Below are 21,878 nucleotides of genomic sequence, written 5' to 3' on the forward strand. Positions count from 1 at the left end.
ACTCAGCTTCTTTCCCTTAGGATTTTTGTGCTTAAAAAAAAGAATGAGGCTTATAAAGTCAGCTGGGCTTCTCCTCAGGTTCACTAAGCCTGATTACCTAATTTCCACCTGCTCAAAAAAATGCTTTGCAATTCCACAGCTCCAAGGAGAGAAAATGCTAAAGCCACTTCCCAGGTTCTCTGGGAAGAGGAGAAAGTAGAGGAGGGGGAGGAGGAAGGGAAGAAAAGAGGGATGGCCGCTGAAGCTCTAGGCTGGTGGTACTCAGTCAGAGTTGAGTGCGCCTCAGAATCACCTGGAGGATTTGTTCCAGCACATTGCTGGGCCCTGCTCCAGAGTTTCTGAATTAGTAGGTCAGGAGCAGGACCCTAGGTTGTGCATTTGTAAGTCCCCAAGCGATGCCCATACTGACGATGATCATAGCACCACTCTTTGAGAACCACCGCTCACTATCATTGCTTCAGCCCTCAGCTACTTTGAGTTCCATACAAGATTTGAGTCAAAATGAAAAGACATGTAAGTGTGTATGCTTAGAGAGGGCAGGCTTGGTGCATGTGTTTCCCCCTGGAGCTCCCTCCTGCCCAGACAGATGTGCAGCAATGAGGGACCAGAGCAGGTGGGAAAGTCTGGAAGATCTTACAGTTGGTTTCAGTCACCTGGCTGGCACCCTGTGGCTTGAAAGCCTCAGCAACAGCAGATCTGAACCACATCTGCCAGATCCTTAATCCACTGAGCAAGGCCAGGGATTGAATCCACATCCTTACAGAGACTACATCAGGTCCTTAACCACCTGAGCCACAATGGGAATGCCTCTTCTTTCCTTTACTCCTTTTTTTTTTTTCTTTTTAAGGCCAACATTTATGTTATTACTTATCACGTCATGCACTGTTCTAAATACTTTACGTGTATTAAGTCACTTCATCTTCACCATCATCCTTTAAGAGAAACATGCTATTATCCCTATTTTACATGCCAAATTGAGGCATGGAGGTTAAATGATATGGCCAAAGTTACACTGTAAATAAAAAGCAGGACCAAAATATCTGGCTTTAGAATCCATGCTCCTAACCATTCTATAGAATTCTGGTGTTTTCTGTTCATCCATTTACTTGCTTGTCTTTTTAGGGCTGCACCTGCAGCATATGGAAGCTCCCAGGCCAAGGCTGAATTAGAGCTACAGCTGCCAGCCTACGCCGCAGCCACAGCAACTTGGGATCTGAGCTGCATCTGTGACCTACACCACAGGTCACAGCAACACCAGATCCTTAACCCACTGACTAAGGCCAGGGATTGAGCCTGTGTCCTCATAGATACTAGTTGGGTTCACTAGCACTGAGTCACAATGGGATTCTTAACCCATTGTGCCACAGCAGGAACTCTGAGCTAGGCGCTGTTATTGTCTTCGTTTCACAACTCCGGAAACTGAGGCATAGTCACACTAAGAAACTTGTCCAAAGTCATGTATCTATCTGCTAACACACATTAGAAACCAAGATCTTAGGCTGTTTTGTTTCCCTCGGTGACCAATTTCGTGCATTTCATGTTTATAACTACCATCTTCTGTCTCACTGAATCCCACTTACTGACCTTGTTCTTAAATTATACCCTAGTCACTGACCAACATATAAAGTCCTGGGTCCTAATTTTCGGAGTTAAGAAATAGATTCAGGAGTTCCCGTCACCCAATAATACTTTTTGAGGACTGAAATTTACCGAGAAAATCGGTTCCAGGTGCTCTCATCACACATACGGAAAGAGTAACCATGTGAGGAGGTGATATGCCAATTAGCTCAACTATAGTAATCATTTCACTCTGTATGTGCATATAAAATCATTATGGTGCATATTTTAAATACATACAATTTTTTTAATTAAAAAATACACATGAGATATAAATCAACACCACCCTCTTCATTCTCCTGGCCATTATGATAGTAACAAAAAGGTTCCTAGTTACCTGTACAGCGTGCATCCAAAAAAGAATCTTGAAATTATGGGATGGCAGAAAATGAATGGTGGCAAGGCTGCGTTTGTGGAAAATTAGAACAAATTATAGATTCAGAGCATGAAAAGCTGCCCTTTAGAATCTTCCAAACCACACAGTTCAAAGAATTGTGAATACTTCTGGTTAAAGAACTCTTCCTTTTCCTTTTCTTTTACTAGTAAACTATAATTTTTGGTTTCTTCTTCAGGCTAGGGTAGAAAACAAATCAGGAGCATATTCATTTTGTAAAAACTGCCATTGACCGCAATATAATCCTTGATTTTTAAGTATATATTTTGGGGCTGAACTCTTTCTCTTCATTGTTTCATGGTTTGGGTCACTGTACTTCCTTGCTTACTGTTGATACTGTCTTATCCCTATTGACTCTAAGATCCTTTTAATAGAGAACAATATTAGGACTGAACAATTTCAAGGGAATGAGTCATAACAAAAATATACATTTACTTTACATTACGGGTAGAAGGAAGGAAGCAAACAGTATCGGAAGGAAGCAAATAGTATCTGCTGCAGGGTTTTCGTATCTTAAGGTGATTACCATAGTGGCTTAGACTTAGTTGAGTACTCAGAAATTTTAGTTTACTTGCCACAGATCAATCTAGACCAGTAATCCCCACTGTGGTCCAAAGAACAGTACTGAAAATACATGTGGGATGCAGTTAAACCATCCTTAGAGGGAAATGTATATATTTAATTCTTATATTAGAAAGTAAGAGAGGATAAAAGTTGTGGAGCTATGCATCTAGCTAAAGAAACCAGAAAAAAATACAACAAAGTAAGTCCAAAGAGGAGTTCCCGTCATGGTGCATCAGAAACAAATCCAACTAGGAACCATGAAGTTGTGGGTTCAATCCCTGGCCTCACTCAGTGGGTTAAGGATCTGGTGTTGCTGTGAGCTATGGCATAGGCCACAGACACAGCTCGGATCTGGTGTTTCTGTGGTTATGGCATAGGCTGGCAGCTGGGGTTCCGATTAGACCTCTAGCCTGAGAACCTCCATATACCACCAGTGCAGCCCTAAAAAGGAAAAAAAAAAAAAATCCAAAGAAAATAAAAGGAAGAAAATGATAAAGAAAAAAGGAATTAACTAGAAAGCAAAGGTAAAAAGGATTTTTTAAAAGCCAAAAGTTTTTTAAAAAAACACTAAAAATTTACACCCTCTGGAGTTCCCACTGTGGTGCAGCAGGTTAAGAATCCAGCACTGGGAGTTCCCGTTGTGGCACAGTGGTTAACGAATCTGACTAGGAACCATGAGGTTTCGGGTTCGGTCCCTGCCCTTGCTCAGTGGGCTGACGATTCGGCGTTGCCGTGAGCTGTGGTGTAGGTTGCAGACACGGCTCCGATCCCATGTTGCTGTGGCTCTGGTGTAGGCTGGGGGCTACAGCTCCGATTCGACCCCTAGCCTGGGAACCTCCATATGCCATGGGAGCAGCCCAAAGAAATAGCAAAAAGACAAAAATAAATAAATAAAAAAATAAAATGTTATCCCTTCCATTAAAAAAAAAAAAAAAAAAAAGAATCCAGCATTGTCTCTGTGGTGGCATGGGTTTGATAGGTTTGATCCCAGCCCTGCACTGTGGGTTTAAGGATTGGCATTGTCACAGCTGTGGTATAGGTCACAGCTGCAGCTCAGATTTGATCCTGGGCCTGGGAACTTCCACATGCCCCAGGTATAGCCAAAAAAAAAAAAAAAGATTCTTCTCTGCCCTTTAGCCTCCCCTCTCCCCTCACTATGCAGATTGTATCTGCATTATGTTTCCACCAAACTTCTCCCATGGGCAAGAATACCTGCTCAACCATAAAGAGCAACATTCTCCCAGCATCAACAAGATAACTCCTTAAAAGATAACATTCCTTCTTAATCTTGTAAGAGGTCACATGACCCACTAGGTTGCCCGATCCAAATTAAATAAACTGTCAATAATACGTTCTCTGATATATATCCTTCTGTCTCAAAAAAGTTACCTAACCATGCCTTGATTTCAAACCAGCAGAACACTTCTCAGAGCTTTTTGAAATGCTCTTCCCAGGTTATAATCCTCAAATATGAATAAAATTTTCCAGTTCTTTCTTAGAACTGATGAATTTTTCATTGACATTATGAAAAATGTTATGCCATCTAATTAGAAAATAACACACAATTAAATAACTGATAAAATTTTAATTTAAAACTAGAGTTCCCATTGTGGTTCAGTGGGTTAAGAACCTGACTCATGAGGATATGAGTTCCATTCCTAGCCAGTAGGTTAAGGATTCAGCATTGCCTTGAGCTGTGGTGTAGGTTGCAAAGGCACTCAGATCCCACATTGCTGTGGCTGTGGTGTAGGCTCACAGCTGCAGCTCCGATTCAAACCCCTAGCCTGGGTAATTCCACATGCCGAAGGTACGGTCCTAAAAAGCAAAAAAAAAAGAAAGAAAGAAAGAGTAGCCAGCCTTGGGGCAGGATCTTGGTTCCCTCTCAAGGCATACACATATGATGTAGGCATTTTATACACCAAAGAGAAAAGTTGTATTCCTTATGCTTCTTTTAGCAATAAATACTTTAAAATGGAACAGCTTAGAGTCCTTCCTTGTCCTTCTCCATGGCTTAATTGCTCAGTAAACACAAATCACCCTTAAGCTAAAGATTAGGCACTCTGAGCACAATTGCCTGTGGGTTAAAGATTATTACCACAAGACGTTTTTTAGGAAATTTCTTAGTTTGTTCTAATTTTTGATCAATATACCCTTTTCACAAATACTGTTATTCTAGGCACCAACCCAGAAGACCACCATCGTGATCATGCCGAGGTCTCCTGAGTTCAGGTTTGATGGCTAAGATTCTCCCAAAGAAAAAAGAATGCATGTTTGTCCCAATCCGGATTCCCATATGAAAACGTGTTTTTCTCCTTTTTCCTATAAAACTCCCCACAGTTCTTCCCAATGGCGGGACACAGTCTTTAAAGCATTAGTCTTGGAGTTCCCGTCGTGGCGCGGTGGTTAACGAATCCAACTAGGAACCATGAGGTGGTGGGTTTGATCCCTGCCCTTGCTCAGTGGGTTAATGATCCCCAGCGTTGCCGTGAGCTGTGGTGTAGATTGCAGACACGGCTCAGATCCTGAGTTGCTGTGGCTCTGGCGTAGGCTGGCGGCTACGGCTCTGATTAGACCCCTAGCCTGGGAACATTCATATGCCGTGGGAGTGGCTCACGAAAAGGCGAAAAGGCAAAAATAAAATAAAATAAAATAAAATAAAATAAAATAAAATAAAATAAAATAAAATAAAATAAAGCATTAGTCTGCTGTGGCCTCCTTTGCCTGGCAAAACAGTAAAAGCTATCTTTTTCTGCTTCACCCAAAACTCTGGCTCCAAGTTTTTATTCGGCATTGGTGGACAGAGGCCAAGTTTTGGCAACACAATCTCTGCTTCTACCATCACACGGCCTTCTTCCCTGTGTTGACCCTCTGCCTCCGTAGCCAAATCTCCTTCTCTTTTTTCTTATAAAGACAACAATTATTAGAGTCAAAATCTACCCTACACAGTATGACCTATGAAGACCTTATTTCCAAAGAAGGTCCCATTCACAGAGATTGGGGGTTAGGACTTTAGCATATCTTTTGGAAGGACTGAACTCAGCCCACTACATAGCCCTACAGAAAACAAAAACAAAAAAAAAACAGATGCCCAAATGTGCAACACAGATGTAGAGAGAACAAAAGTTGCTAACATACAAATAAAAAGATGCTCAACTTCATAGTTAATCAGAGAAGCACAAATTAAAAGCAAAATGACATACCATTTCATACCCATTAGGCTGGTAAAAATTGTTAGGAACAAGTCAGTTAAATAAGTGTATACAGGAGTTCCCGTCGTGGTGCAGTTGTTAACGAATCCGACTAGGAACCATGAGGTTGCAGGTTCGGTCCCTGCCCTTGCTCAGTGGGTTAAAGATCCGGCGTTGCCTCGAGCTGTGGTGTAGGTTGCAGACGCGGCTCGGATCCCGCGTTGCTGTGGCTCTGGCGTAGGCCAGTGGCTACAGCTCCGATTCGACCCCTAGCCTGGGAACCTCCATATGCCGCAGGAGCGGCCCAAGAAATAGCAACAACAACAAAAAATAAATAAATAAATAAGTGTATACAGGACAAGAGTTTTTAGGTGAACCCTTTAATAATTATGTTTCAATAACTATGTTTTATATATATATATTGGCCACACCCACAGCATGTAAAATTTCCCAGACCAGGGCTCTAACCCACACCACAGCAGCTACCCAAGCTGCTGCAATGATAACACTGGATCCTTAACCTGCTGCACTCCAAGAAAACTCCATATTTCATGGTATTTCTACTTAAAATACTTTCTCCAAATCTTTTTGGTAACCTGACACTTTCCTAAGTTAAAGTAAATGATGAGTTAATTAAACTTAAATTTTCTAAATTAAATTAAATGATGAGAATTCACTGAACAGCTAGATCATTTCCAAATAAGATAAAATACTGAAACATTAATTGCTAAATAAATCTAAGTTTAACAACATTTGTCTTTTTTTTTCTTTTTTTTTTTTTTGCTTTTTTAGGGCCGAACCCATGGCAGATGGAGGTTCCCAGGCTAGAGATTGAAGTGGAGCTACAGCTGCTGGCCTACACCACATCCATAGCAATGCATCTGCAACCTACACCACAGCTCATGGCTTAACCCACTGAGCAAGGCCAGGGATTGAACCTGCAAAACATGGATCCTAGTCAGATTCCTTTCTGCCACACCACAATGGAAACTCCGACTTTTGTCTTATTACAGAAAAAGCAGAGATGTTTGTTTATTAGAAACGTGTTTCACCACATTGAAAAAAATAGGAGGAAATGGATGTTTTTAGAAATTATGATATTGTTGAGGAAGAAGAAACTTTCCTCTACCCTGGGTTCTTCTGGCTTGTCTAAGAATTAAGTGGACATGAGACAGATTAGCAGGAGACACTCAAAGCTTAACATGTATACATGGAAGAGACCCAGGAAAACCGAGTGCTCGGCAAAATGTCAGGAGCCCTCATACTAGGTGGTCTAAACCAGTGAGAACTATAATCTCCACAAGGCACCACAGCAGAGATGGGTTCCTGTGAAAAAAATTAAAAACCGCAAATATGTGTACACACACACTACTGAATCTCATGGCAATTTTTTATATTAATTAGCACTTTTGAGTTAAAAATCAACTTGATTCATCTTACAAAATGTTTATCATTTTAAAGGCCAGTGACTAAATCGATTATACATAGTTGAATACCACTGTAGTAGGTTTTGTTTTTTTTTTTCTTTTTACAGCCACACATGTGACATATGGAAGTTCCCGGGCTAGGGGTGGAATCGGAGCTGCAGCTGAGGGCTATGACAGAAATGCCAGGTCTGAGCTGCATCTGTGACTTACGCCACAGCTTGTGACAATGCCAGATCCTTAACCCACTGAGCAAGGCCAGGGATCAAACCCAAATCATCACGGATACTAGTTGGGTTCTTAACCCGCTAAGGGAACAGGAACTCCAGCACTGTATTCCTTTATCTCCTACCATAATCACATGTAATCATACAGAAATTTTCCTGTTTATAATAATGCTGATTAACTTCTATTACTGGTGGATTTAATGATATAGTTGTAGTCTTTTACAAACAACTTAAACTAGTAAATGCAACTGTGTATTACCTGTGGAAAATGTCAACAGTATAAACTGAATTGATATAATACATGAAGTTCTATTACTTCAGCACTTGATATAATTTGTAACTGCCTTTTCTTATTGCACAAATGCAATCAAGCAGCCTCTGCGGGAAGCAGCAAAATGAAAGCAGATGCAATGCAGACCTGGTGTATAGGACAGGAAAAGGAAGGCGGATGCTCTGAAAACAAGAAAAAGAAACACATAATTTAACAGAGCATGTATCCCTATAAGCAATAATGTGAACATGTATGAATCCTCTTGAAACAGATTGTCCCTTGGAAGCTCTTCCTTTAATTTCTGGCTCATCTTTTCACACCACGAAAAGGCAGTATTTTCAGAGTTGGGTTTTGTTTGTTTTGTCTTGTCATCTAATCACCCACTGACTGACTGGTAAGGTGATCTCTTAGTTCTTGAAAATATGTTCTGAACTTCCCTTTTATTGTCAGAAAATTCTGGTGGGTGTGTGCATTTTTCTGGAGACAATATCTATAACTCAAAGATGTTCACAGAGGTTGGTGATCACAGAAAAATCCAAGGCCCACAGCATTAAAATAAGCTCTTGTGCCAAAAATAAACCCATGCACCAATGGTCAACTAATCTATGACAAAGGAAGCAAGAATATACAATGGAGAAAAAGTCTCTTCACTGAGTGGTGCTGGGAAAACTGGACAACTACATGTAAAAGAATGAAATTAGAACATTTTCTAAGACCACATACAAAAATACACTCAAAATGGATTAAAGCCCTAAATGTAAAACACTCTTCAACATAAATCATAGCAAAAATTTTTTGGATCCTTCTCTGAAACAAAGGAAATTAAAAGCAAAAATAAACAAAAAGGATCCAATTAAACTGAAAAGCTTTTTCACAGCAAAGGAAACCATCAACAAAATGAAAAGACAACCTACCAAATGGGAGAAAAAAATTGCAAATGATGACTGCTAAGGGGTTAATATCCATCTGACATAAACAGCTCACCAAACTCGACAACACAAAAACGAAAACAAAAACCAAGCACCAACCAGATTAAAAATTAGGCAGAACTGAATAGAAATTTTTAAAAGAGGAAATACAGATACCAACAGGCACAAGAAAAGATCCTCATCATCGCTAATCATCAGGGAAATGCAAATCAAAACCACAGTGAGATATCACCTCAGACCTCTCAGAAGGGCTATCAGCAAAAAGACCACAAAAAAATGTTGGTGAGGCGGGGGAGGGGTTGGTCGGGAAGCTGGACAGAGAAAGACAAATACTCAATGTTATCACTTATATGTGGAATCTAAAATAATACAACTAGTGAATATAACGAAAAAGAAACAGACGCTCAGCTATAGCCAAAAAACTAGTAGCTACTTTTGGGGAGAGAGAAGGGGGCGGGGCATTCTAAGGGTAGGGGATTAAGAGGCACAAAAAATAAGCTACAAAGATAATATTGTTCAATATGGGGAATATAGCAAATATTTTATAACTCTAAGAGGAGTACCACCTTTAAAAATTACAAATCTCTATATTATACACCTGTAACTTATATAATGTTATACATCAACTATCCTAAATGAAAAATAAGTCAACTAATTAAGAAAAATAAAGCTCTCTTCAACCATGTGTAACCACCAGGCGCAGGCTTCCGGCTCGGCTCAGAGACGTGTCTGTCCTCGGGGCTGCCCTCCCGGCCCAGTCCGCCCGGCCGCGTCTTCCAGCAGAGGTCGCTGCGCCGCCGACGCCGCGCCTGAGTGCCCCGCCCAGCCCGCTCTCACTGCGCCGGCGCCGACGGAAGGGGCGGGGCGAGGCCAGGGAGGGGCCTGGAGGCCGGCGGTCTCGGCCTTGGTGGGAGACCGGGTGGGAGGAGCGGCGGTGACGTGCAGGTAACTGCGCCCCGGCCGGGCGTGCAGTACCCCCGGCCCGCGCCCCCTTCTATTGCTTCACCGCGCGCACGTGGCAAATACGGGCGTGGCGTTCTCCTGTCCTCTCCCTGCGCCGTCAGGTCTCCGCGTGAGTCTCTCGCGTCCTATCCTGGCCAGGTCGGGCCGCTCCGGTGGCTCCGGTCCGTGGGAACCCGGTGGGCAGAGGCGATCTGCCCCGGGCCCGGCAGCACCTGCTTGCTGCAGACACAGACCGTGAGCTCGAGGACTCTGGTGTCCTGTTTCCCTTGACCTTGAGGACCTGGGAAGGTGCGCAGCCCGAGGGGTGTAGGGAGGGAGCAAGGGGAACCCGACCTTGTCTCAGCATTTCGTCACTCTCCGAGGTCTCTAGGAGAAGACAGGATTTTTAATTGCAGTTGACCTAAAAGCAGTTAGATCAGGTTCGCCACACAGAGTAGTTAGGCTTAAGAACGTGGAGAGATTCCACATGTCCCGCAGGTCACGGACAGCGTTGCCTTCGCGCTCCACTCGTTACTTTTTTTTTTTTTAACAGCCTTCGTTTATTTCACAGACTTTATATCTGTCTTGAAGATCTCAAAACCTCATTCAGGTTTCCTGCCACGATTATCCATCCCCTTTTAGGTTCACGCTGCCACCAAAGAAATCTTTTAAAAGGCACTCCTATGGGATCACTTCTCTACTTAAAATCTTTCTAGAACTCTCATGCTTTCTGGGTCAAGTCCACACTTTGATCTGGAAGCCCCTTGGAGATGTAGCCTCTTTCCCTTCAACCCAGGCCCATCTTTGTTCTTCATTCTAGTGCACTGGTTCTTCTGGTGTACTTTCATTTCACAGTATTTAATGAAGCATTTACCACATGCCCAGCACTGTTCTGGGCACTTGGGATTGACACAGGCAAACAGGTTATATTCTAGTAGAAGAGACATCAAAAAACAAAACTCCCATAAAATGTATAATATGATAGTAGGTAGTAAGTGCTGTGGTGAGAGAAAGCAGAACAGAGTAAGGGGAAATTGGGAGGGCAAGATGCCTGTTAAATGGAGTTAGAGTGAGTAGACTTTATGGAGGTGAAAATGAGTTATCCACAGGTAGCTGGGCTAACAGTGTTCTCTCGAAGTTGGAACAAAGAATCCCCAGAAGTGTACCTGTTGTGTTTGAGGATCATTGGGAAGGAGCTGAGTGAGCAAGGGAGGCAGGAGGTGATGAGGGGCCAGATTGCACAGGGCCTGTAGGCCAAGGTAGGGATTTTGCTTTTCCAAGTGTTTTTTTAGGGTTTTGAGGGAAGGAATGGCATACTATAAATTAAAAGACTCACTTTGACTGTTCTATGGAGAATAGACTGCAGGGGGCCTTTTAGTAATGCTGGTGATAGATGAGGGCCTGAATCTGGTAGCAGTGGAAATGGTGACAAGTGATGGGATAACAGCCATGTTTTGGAGATAAGCTAACATCATTTCCTAATATAATGGATCTGGGTGGAAAGAGAAGAGTCAGGAGTGACCGGAAGCTTTTGCCCTCGGGAACTAGGAAGGTAGAGTTACAATTAACTGAGATGGGGAAGGCTGCAGGTAGAGCAGGTTTGGGTTGGGATGTATCAGGAGTTTGTTTTTGGACAAATTAAGTTTGAGGTGCCTGTTATGCACTCAGATGGAGATGTTGAATAGCCACTTGGATATTGTATCTGTGTCTCCAAGACTGCCCCTTGGTTCATTGATTTCACTAGGAAGACTCAACAGAACTCAGCTGTGGGTCATGGCCATGACTGATTACAGCAAAAAGATGCAAAGCACAATATGTAAGGGAGAAGATGCATGGGACAAAGTCTGGAGTGAACCGGGTGCAGTCTTCCAAGTGTCCCCTCCCAGTGAAGCACACAGGACATGCTTCATTCTTCCAGCAAGAATTGTGACAATAAGTGAAATGTTGGTCTGTCAGGAAAGCTCATTAGAGACTCAATGCTTATGATATTGATTGGAATTTAACCACACAGGCACCTTGTACCTACAATGTTCCAAAATCCCAGACTCCCAGAAGGAAAGCAGGTATTCAGCATAAATCCAATTGTGCGGGCAGTTTAGGTACAGTAAGTCAATCCTGTTGGTTCTGGGAATGGCAAGAACCCTCCAGAAATCCAAGTTCCCAGATACCAGGCAAGGGCCAGCCTGGCAGGCAGACCTGTCTAAGAATCACACTCTCAGACCTGCTGTATTATCTCTTGTCCTCAGGTATACAAGTCTGGGATTTGGGAGGCAGGTCTGGAATGGGGATATGGATTAGGGTGGTATTAAAGCCATGGAAATATCTGGTGTCTTGATACGTAATTAGCAGAACTGACTGATGGAGCTGAGCTGGATGAAGTGAATGTAGAGGAGGACCAGAGGCTAAGCTCTGGGATTCTCCAATATTAAGATGTCAGGGAGGAGAAGGAGGCAGCAAAGGAGGCTTGAGAAGCAGCAGCGGGTTAGGTAGGAAAACCAAGAGGGAGCTGTCCTGGAAGAAGCGGGAGTGGTGAGTTGTTTCCTGTGCTGCTGAGAAATCAGATAAGACGAGGACTAACGTGACCTTTTGGATTTAGAAAATGAGAGGCATTGAGGAAAATACAGACAGCATTTTGAGTTTTGTTGTAAAGAGGAGCAGAATAAAGGTAGCTGGGGTGGGGGTGGGGTTAGGAGAATGTTTGTTGATTAGGTTGGTTTATTCGAAATAAGAAATAACAGCTTGCTGATGGAAACAGGCCATTAGAAAGCAAAAAATTACTATAATAACATGGTGTTTCCCCAAAGCTCAGTTTCAGGCCACTGTTGCTGTCAGAACTGCTCAGGCCTCCTTGCTCTGGGCTCCAGCCTGGGCAGGGTCTAGCCTCCTCTGGAACTCAGCTTTCACTTTTGTTTTCTGATGGCTGGGTTTATTGCCCATGTTCCACTTAAATGGTAGTTCTTGAGGACAAGGACTATGTGTTTTATATCTGGGCTTAGCTGGCCACTTGGCATAAGCAGGTAAATGAGCGAGGGCGTGGATGTGGCAATGGATAGGATGCCCTCTTCATTTCTAGAAGGTGAATCTGCAAGTACTCTCTGGTTTTTATATGTGATGAGCAGATTGGGGGTGGGGGTGAGGAATGGGCCACGTTCCTGCTCTTAGTTTGAGAGCTAGGGATGGTACAGAAGACACGGAGCATTGTGCAGGGTGAGTTTGAAAAGGGGCCTGGTGACTGTGGGCAGGGGAGGGTGGATCTTGTGTGGAGCCTAGATGAGGACGAGGCCTTGCTCAAAGGACAGAAACTTTTTTTTTTCCCTTTGGTAGTATAATGCTTTTTTCGAAAGAAATAGAAGGAACCGCAGCACCACTCCTGCTCTGGTTGAAGAGCGGCTGGTAGGTCTGTGGAGTAGGATTTTTGACCATGTGGCAACCCTTCTTCCATTACTAGATCATCCCAAACCATCCTGAGGTACATGGGGAGGTCTGCCACCATCATAGTAAAATGGTTTCTGCCACTTTTGAGCTAGTGAAAGAATTGATTGCTCTGTGGCCTGTCAGCACCTCTGAGCCTCAGCAAACAAATGTCTAGTTTGAGGGTCTCCAGGCCCCTTCCTTCTCTGCTAGCTAATGGCCTCTGTTAACAGTGGGAGGAAGAGGTAAAAGGAGGTAAAATGCAGATCTGTCCCATTTGCTCATTCCTAACTATGATTTGGTGGAGTTAGAGGTAGAAATAAAGTTTAGAGATTGACTCTGGGTTTTATAAAGTCATGATTGGGTGTCTTTGGCAAAGTCAAGGTAAAGATGTAACGTATGTCAGGAAAACAGTCTTTCTCACTGGGAGATTTTTCTTTTTTTAAAGTAAATCATTGAGAACTATTGTTACTGTTTTTCATTCGCAGTCAGTACCCATGCTAATTTGGGTGATGCAGAAGAGAAGAACCAATGTTTTCACTCGTGTTAGTGTCTAGTTCGCCCTTCAGGACCCCCCTGTGAGCAAAGCATGTTAATTACACCTAGAAGACTCACCTGATGTAGTGTGTGGCCCTTGGTCCATGCGGACCAACGCGGCCTTTTGTAGGAGGGAGCATAAGTACAGTCCTGGATGTAGAGTGTTCACAGGGTGTATGGTTTGTGTTGTAAGAATGCCAGGATACTTCACTTATGAAATAAAACTGAGTTATGGTCTGTTTCAGGTCACATACGCCATGGCTATGACTAGTGTCCGATTGCCCAGCAGCGTTTTAAGAAAGCCAGAGGCCTGGATCGGACTCTGTGGAGCGCTACGAGGGACACCTTCACACAAGCGCTGTGCATCCTTGAACCGATACATCTGTTTTTCTAGTACCAAGTTAAATGCATCAAATTATAAAACTCTTTTCTATAACATTTTCTCACTGAGATTCCCAGGGCTTTTAATATCTCCAGAATATATTTTCCCATTTTCAACAAGATTCAAAAGTAATATAAACTCTAAAAAGTCTGCTGAAAAGGCTCTGCAAAAAGTAGAAGATGAAGGAGACTCTGATGAAGGGAGTGATCATAACGAGATGAGTGAGCAGGAGGAGGAGCTGGAGGACGACCCCAGCATAGTGAAAGACTACAAAGACCTGGACAAAGTAGTACCGTCTTTTCGGTATGATGTCATCCTGAAGACAGGCCTAGATATTGGAAGAAAGTAAGCATGTGTGGCTTATTACAGAATCACTCATCATTTTGGTTATTTTAAAGCAGCATTACCAGGAGTTCCCATTGTGGCTTACCAGGTTAAGAACCTGACTAGTATCCATGAGGATGCACGTTCAATCCCTGGCCTCACTCAGGGAAAAGGATCCAGCATTATCCCTGAGTTATCCCTGGGTTAAGGATCTGGCATTGCGAAAAGCTGTGGCATAGGTTGCAAATGTGGCTTGGATTCTGTAAGGCTGTGGCTGTGGTGTAGGCTATCAGCTGCAGCTCCGATTCGATACCTAGCTGGGGAACTTCATATGCCACAGGTGCAGCCCTGAAAAGAAAGGGGGAAAAATATAAAGCAGCATTACCAATGACGCGGCCCATATTATGATAAAGAGTCACCATAGATGTGAAAAAACCCCATAGGAGCCTGTTTCAGTTATTTCATTCTATAAATGAGAAAACTAATTCCCACAGAAGTCAAGTGGTTCCATGTACCATAGTCCCTTGACTGTAAGATGAACCACTGGTTTAAAAACAGCTTCTTGAGGGGAAAAAGGAATCACCATGTTAGATGTATATAGCAAGCGTAGAATGCACTGGGTTTCACAAATGCTGTATCGTGAGAAGAACAGAATCAACAGAAGCAGTGGCGGTTAAGACCGCAGGCTCTGGGGAAGTTTCCTTGTGGCTCAGCGGCGGTAAATGAACCTGACTGGTATCCATGAGGACTTGGGTTCAATCCCTGGCCTTGCTCAGTGGGTTAAGGATCCAGCCTTGCCATGAGCTGTGGTATAGGTGGAAGACTGGGCTCGGATCTGGCATTGCTGCCACTGTGGCGTAGGCCAGTGGCTTCAGCTCTGATTCCACCCCTAATCCTGGGAACTTCCATATGCTGCAGGTGCTGCTCTAAAAAAAAAAAAAAATTCAGGCTCCGTAGCCAGACTACTGGGGTTTGAATCCTGGTTCTGGGTGGGAACTGAAAACCTCTGCAGTTTCCTCATCTGTAAAATGGGGTAACAGAACAAGCTTTAGGAAATGATGGCTCAAATGAGATGAGTATCTAAAGCATTTATAATAGTGTATGGCACATAGTAGGTACTCAGTAAATGTTAGCTATGATGAAAATGCCATGTGTGTTCGTTTATAGTGCACAGAGATATTAAGTATAACTTTCTTTCTTTTTTTTTGTCTTTTTGCTATTTCTTGGGCCGCTCCCGTGGCACATGGAGGTTCCCAGGCTAGGGGTCCAATCGGAGCTGTAGCCACTGGCCTACGCCAGAGCCACAGCAACTCGGGATCCGAGCCATGTCTGCAACCTACACCACAGCTCACAGCAACACCGGATCCTTAACCCACTGAGCAAGGGCAGGGACCGAACCCGCAACCTCATGGTTCCTAGTTGGATTCGTTAACCACTGCACCACGACGGGAACTCCTTAAGTGTTAATATTTAATTAATATTTAATATTCTCATTTCTCTGCTAAACTGATTATATAAGAATAGTGAGCCTCATTGTTCATCCATGCCTTTAGCAATCGCTGCGTGCGTACTACGTGCACAGTAAGAACTGTGGTATGAATTAAGAATGATTCCTCTGTGTTAGTTGTACCTTTATGTCCTCATTTAATGGCATAGTTTAATTTTTTGAATCCATTAAGCTTAAAAGAGCCATGCAGATGACTCTGAGCCCCTAGTAACCTGATCGCGACATGAATGTTCTCTACAATCTGGCACGCTTGTAAGGGGCTTCACTGTCGCTCAGAGTAGTAACTGTTAGTAATTCATTTTACTAGGCAGAACCCCAGATTTCAGTTGCTTGGAGTCAGAGCATTAAGATGAAAGGGCACTTTTGTCTGCAGCTTGCCAGCCCACCTGGAAGCCCCAGCAGAGTGCCGGTTACCTGCCCACTGGTCCTGCAGGTCTTTACAGCAGCTGGCATCTACGTGGCATCTACCGTCTACTTTCCCAGCGCCCAGAATGGGGATTTTGTGGGGAGGCTTGTCATTGTCAGAATAAGCATTACTAACAGCAGGTATTTTTCTCAAAATTATGGAGTTGTTTTGAATATATTTCTATTTTGAAGCACTTTGACTTTTTTTTTTTTTTTTTTAAGCAAAGTGGAAGATGCATTCTACAAAGGTGAACTCAGGCTGAATGGGGAAAAATTGTGGAAGAAAAGCAGAACGGTGAGAGGCTTTGACAGCCAGATATTTTTGTCTGTTGCTCTGCCAGTACTCAATTAATGCCTCCCCCAATTTCCCCTCGGGCTTCTTCCTAGGAGCGCCAGTGGCTCCTCGCATATGTCTGCCTTTCTCCCTCCAAGGCCTCCCTCAGCCCAGTTACATAGAATCACTAGCCACCTTCAGTCACACAGACCACTTGCTCTTTGCAGCTTTGAGATAAAGCTTTCCCTTTTTCTTTAAATTTTAACCACAAGTCACTATGATAATTGGCTAAAAAAAAATCTATTGATTAAATTTCTAAGTCATTAGTGTTAGCCCCTATGAAATCACAAGCAAGCTAAAAAGAAACATTTGATCCATGTAGAGGTTTCTTTGGCCTACTGTTAGCTGAGCAGATGTGTCTCTGTAGCCCAGCAGTCCCTCCCCACCCCCAGTACCTGCTGGATGCCCTACTCAGTGCGCAGCCACAAAAAGAAGGTTCCGTATTTCCTGACAGCTTCATATCAGTACTATTGTTAAGTGAGAGACTCACTCATAAGTGTTATGAGAAAATGTATTTCTAGTACCCAGTGTCATTACAATAAATTATAGATACGTATTTTTTAATGCATTTTTATAAAAATACATATGTTGAAAATTAAAATATTCCTATTACTAATGTTATCTTTGAGTGGAGCCTTGTGGGTTATATTTTCTCCATGCATTTTATGTCCTAAATTTTTTACAAGTATGTTTCACTTCCATAATTAGAAAAAAACAATAATGATAGTAAAAGTTTAAAAAACTTTTTAAAGTGTATGACAGAGACCCTTAAAAAGTTTGGAAGACACAGACTAACATATAATCTAACAGGGGACAAATGTTTCCAGGAAGTTAGACACATTTTTGAAAGTTGTTTTTATTTTAGCTTCTCTGATATTTCAAAACCCCCCTAGGGTTGGAGGATCTGAGCTGCATCCTATTGCCCTGGGGTATAGGGTTGGTGAGCATCAGCCATGGACCTGGGTGAGCACTGAGGCCGCCAGAGTCCCCAGGTTCAGAATGGTGCCTGTGGCTAAGTGGATGGGGGCGGGGTGGGGGGGGTCCCCAGTGCTTGTCTTGGCTGCCAAGTCACAAGGCCCAGATCCCTCTGATGGCACCTGACCTGGTAGGTTTAGATTGCAGGTGTCATTCCTTGCTGGGTGAGCTGCAGGAAGTAGGCACTGCAGACATGCATCTGGAGATCATCTCCTTCTTCTCCCTTAGGTGCTTTTTCCTGCTTACCAGCCCCCTTCTCGCCAGTGTTCCAGGCAACACCCATTCTCAGTGCACGATACCTCTGTGCCAGGGCCTCATTTGCAGACACCACAAGTCTATTTTTCTCCGTCTGCTTTGAGATATTGTTAACTGCCGCCTAATTGCTGCTTCTTCATTCTGCCTTGGGTGTTCTGTTGTCTTGGCCGCCTTCCAGATTTCTCCTGAGGGTCAGCAAAGGAAGGGGCTAGTATTAACACTGAGCTGCCTTGTTACTAGGAGGCCTGGTAGCCATAGTAACTGCAGCTAAGGGGAGATTGGAAATGTAGATACTTGGAACAGCCCCTAATCCCAGCTAGTTTTGCTTTGTGTCTACTGTGCCGTCTCCCACAGCAGAAAGGACAGGGCCTCGCAGGGAATAAAGAGCACCTCCCCTTCCACGGCCTGTTCCCTGAGGCCTGTGCATGGCTGCTGGTCAGGCACAGGTCTGGTGCTGCAGCTCTAACCTGGCTGCCTGCAGCTGCAGCTTTTTCTGTGAGGTGCAAACCAGCTGGGTCCCAGAGTGCTGTAGGCACTGGGTAACTGTTGTCTTAAATAGAGGGTGTGTGGCGCGAAGTATGGGCATGGAAGCCTTCCTAAACTCCCCTCTGCCTGGGATTGGCTGGGTAAAGGGGGCTCATTGCTTCCCTATTCTCTGCCCTGGAAGTAAGCCACCAAAGCCATCCGTTCTTCTCTTACAGGGCAGACGCCGCACATATATCTATGATAGGATACACAAGAAGGGTTCCCTTTCCTCTGTGTATACTTGTATACCTTTTGCATCTTGTGTATTATGTATTAAAAATTGAATTTTAATGATACAAAGTCATGCCAAAAAAGGTAAAGCAGAATTCCCAAGCCTTGTATTTCTAGACGTTGATTTTAAATGTCCATAGAGTTGGACTGCATGGTCATTTTTCCAAAAAATTGAACCTCTCAGAACTCAGGAGGACAGACCCGTCTCCCCAACCCCGGCCTACCTCTGGCCAAGATGATGCCAGGGTCATCCTTCAAACCCACGAGGAGAAACAGTCCTCATCCCTAGCTGTGTTGTGGGCTTTCTGCTTCTCAGCCCAGGAGGAAAAAGTTAATGATTTAGAGTCGGCCCCTGTGTAAGGTTTTTTTTTGTTTGTTTGTTTGTTTTTGTCTTTTTGCTATTTCTTGGGCCTCTCCCTCGGCATATGGAGGTTCCCAGGCTAGGGGTCGAATCAGAGCTGTAGCCACCGGCCTACGCCAGAGGCACAGCAACGCAGGATCCGAGCCGCGTCTGCAACCTACACCACAGCTCACGGCAACGCCGGATCATTAACCCACTGAGCAAGGGCAGGGCCCGAACCCGCAACCTCATGGTTCCTAGTCAGATTCATTAACCACTGTGCCACGACGGGAACTCCCCCTGTGTGAGTTTTACATCCAGCCCCCTGACTGCATTGACCAGTGTGGCTTCGTGGTGAGCAGGCGTGTTCCCACATCATGGACTAAGTATTGGGCCTTCCCAGGCCTTGGGTGGATGGCTTGCCCTCATGAGGTACAGATGTTCTGAAAGGCTAAAGTTATGACTGCCTCAGAGAGTATTCATTGGAAAACATGGTAAACATAAGAATTTGTACCATGCTTCTCTTTTTTCCTTAACCCCTCTTTTTTGGCCACCCTGTAGCATATGGAATTCCTGGTCCAGGGATCAGATCTGAGCCATAGTTGTGACCTAAGCCGCAGCTGCAGCAGCAACGGATCCTTAACCCACTGTGTTGGGCCAGGGATCAAACCTGCATCCCAGGGCTCCTAAGATGCTGCCAATCCTGTTGCACCACAACAGGATCTCCTGTACCATGCCTCTTAAACAGAAAATTCCACTAAGCTTTTTTTTTTTTTGTCTTTTTGCTATTTCTTTGGGCCACTCTGCGGCATATGGAGGTTCCCAGGCTAGGGGTCGAATCGGAGCTGTAGCCACCGGCCTACGCCAGAGCCACAGCAACGCGGGATCCGAGCCGCGTCTGCAACCTACACCACAGCTCACGGCAACGCTGGATCGTTAACCCACTGAGCAAGGGCAGGGACCGAACCCGCAACCTCATGGTTCCTAGTCGGATTCGTTAACCACTGCGCCACGACGGGAACTCCCAGGTTTTGTTTTTTTTTGTTTTTTTTTTACTTTTTAGGGCGATACCCTCGGCATATGGAGGTTCCCAAGTTAGGGGTCGAATCAGAGCTACAGCTGCAGCAACACAGGATTCAAGCCTCGTCAGACCACAGGTCACAGCAATGCCAGATCCTTAACCCACTGAGTGAGGCCAGGGATCGAATTTGCAACCTCATTGTTCCTAGTCGGATTCGTTTCCACTGCGCCACAACGGGAACTTCTCTCCAGCCAGCTCTTAAACAGGCACATGTGCCCATTTAGAGTCCATGGCCCCACATGGGGATCTTTCCATTCCAGGTGCTCCTGTCCTGTCTCTTCACCCCTTCCCCACCCCTGACCTGGAAGCAGTGGTGAGGCGTCTCAGAGGACCTCTGGTCATCCTTGCTTGTGTTCTAGTGGAAGAAGCCTAGGGCATCTGGCTTGGTTTAGCTCCTTCCTGAGTTGCTGGGCAAGATCCGCTGGGATCCTGAGCTGCCAAGACCAGGTGTCTTGCACCTTGGCAGCACTGATGGGACTCAACCCTGCATGCACTCAACCCAGAGCTCCCATCTGGACCAGAAGGGGATTGACCTCAGTCCTTTTAAACGATCAAGTCAGCTTTCCACTCAACCCTCTTTTCTGTAGCATCCCATCCTTGTGTGTTAAGTGCTGCCCCTCCTTGATGCTGTGGCATCACTGGGGTCAGCCAGTGCTGGAAAAGCAGTTTCTTCACTTCCATTTATTTAAGAGATACAGTGGCTGTTGTTCTACCTTGACTAATTTCCAGCATAGTTTTGTGCCCTGTCCCTGGTATGTAGCTCATCCGGTTGAAATCAGTGAAAGCCTGACACTGAAAACTGTCTTCTCAATGCATAGCAATTACTGTGCACATACTCTCTAGGACTGTACCCTGCTTCCTTTGTTTTTTGCCATTGATCAGAATAAATGCCTCCGTTAGGTGTTTCCTTCAGTCCTGCAGTAGAGGTAAGTATTGCAGCCACACCCAGGGCCCATTCCCAGGCAGCCAGCTGTCTTGGTCTGAAGGAGGGACACTGGCCCATACTGAGCCACATGGGTCTGTGGTGCCTTTGCAGAGAGGGAGGCCCTTTCACCTGGAGGCACCTGGGATAAGTGAGGGCTACAGAGGAGTCACCTGCCCCCCAGGTGCTGGTCACCTCGTGAAGACGCAAAGCAGGGCTGTTTGCATTGCTCTGCATTTCCGAAAACATAAGGAAGGCTCTGTTTTCTTTTGCTTTTCAGGTAAAAGTGGGAGATACATTGGATCTTCTCATTGAAAATGATAAAGCAGCAGAAACAGAGACAGTGATGCGGATTCTCCTGAAGAAAGTGCTTGAAGAGAAGACTGACAGTGAGAAATACAGAGTGGTGTTACGGCGGTGGAAAAAGTTAAAACTGCCTAAAAAGAGTATGCCCAAATAAATGGATTGCTTTTTAAAAGTGATAAAGCTGCTTTCTAGTGGTGGGGAAGGGCCCAGATTAAAAAGAGGACTTGTTCATTAAAGTTCACCTATGATTTGTGGAGTCTGCTGAGCCATTTTGTGGAAGCTGGGATCCATATCTTGGATCTTGGAGACGCTTCCTTGGCCTGGATGTCCCCCCTGGACTTGATGAGCATGAGAGAGATGACTGCTGGATGAACTAAACCCAGGGAGGGTTCTCCTGACCAGCCTGCCGTTTCCCGCATTGACTGCCTCGGGGGCAGGGTGAAATAAACCTGCATTTATCCCTGTCAGCCAGCTTCCTTGGCTTCAGGCTTCTTAAGGCAGAAGCCAGCTAAGCAAGTTCTCCTTCATCTCCTTAGGGGAGCCCGTTGGGAGGTGCCTTCCTCCTCTGGCCTTCATTCCCTTCAGTCTGTCTCTAGAAGTTTGAATAGTAAAGTCGTTCCAACTAATTTGAAATGAGCTGCTTAGGGTCCATTTATTTATTTATTTATTTTTAAATTTTTTTTGGCTGCCCCGTGGCATGTGGAGTTCCAGGGCCAGGGTTCAGATCTGAGCCATAGTTGTGACCTAGGCCACAGCTAGTGGCACCACTGGCTAGTCACATGGCTAG

General features: G+C 44.5%; 1 protein-coding gene across 3 annotated transcripts; it reads left to right on the forward strand.

The window, feature by feature from the left end:
* The first annotated feature begins 9,476 nt into the window (after window positions 1-9,476).
* MTRES1 (mitochondrial transcription rescue factor 1) lies at window positions 9,477-21,727 on the forward strand. Of its 3 annotated transcripts, none has more exons than XM_047761878.1 (4): window positions 9,477-9,865; window positions 13,750-14,231; window positions 16,345-16,417; window positions 21,066-21,727. In XM_047761878.1, exons 2-4 carry the CDS (start codon window positions 13,762-13,764, stop codon window positions 21,243-21,245), a joined length of 723 nt encoding a protein of 240 aa, XP_047617834.1. In that variant the 5' UTR covers window positions 9,477-9,865; window positions 13,750-13,761; the 3' UTR covers window positions 21,246-21,727. The 3 variants fall into 3 exon arrangements, with proteins under 3 accessions (XP_047617834.1, XP_047617843.1, XP_047617853.1); XM_047761887.1 differs by having other exon boundaries at window positions 9,477-9,559; XM_047761897.1 differs by having other exon boundaries at window positions 9,566-9,686.
* Window positions 21,728-21,878: the final 151 nt, after the last annotated feature.

The sequence above is a fragment of the Phacochoerus africanus genome, chromosome 2 (genome assembly GCF_016906955.1).
Source record: "Phacochoerus africanus isolate WHEZ1 chromosome 2, ROS_Pafr_v1, whole genome shotgun sequence".
NCBI lineage: Eukaryota > Metazoa > Chordata > Mammalia > Artiodactyla > Suidae > Phacochoerus > Phacochoerus africanus.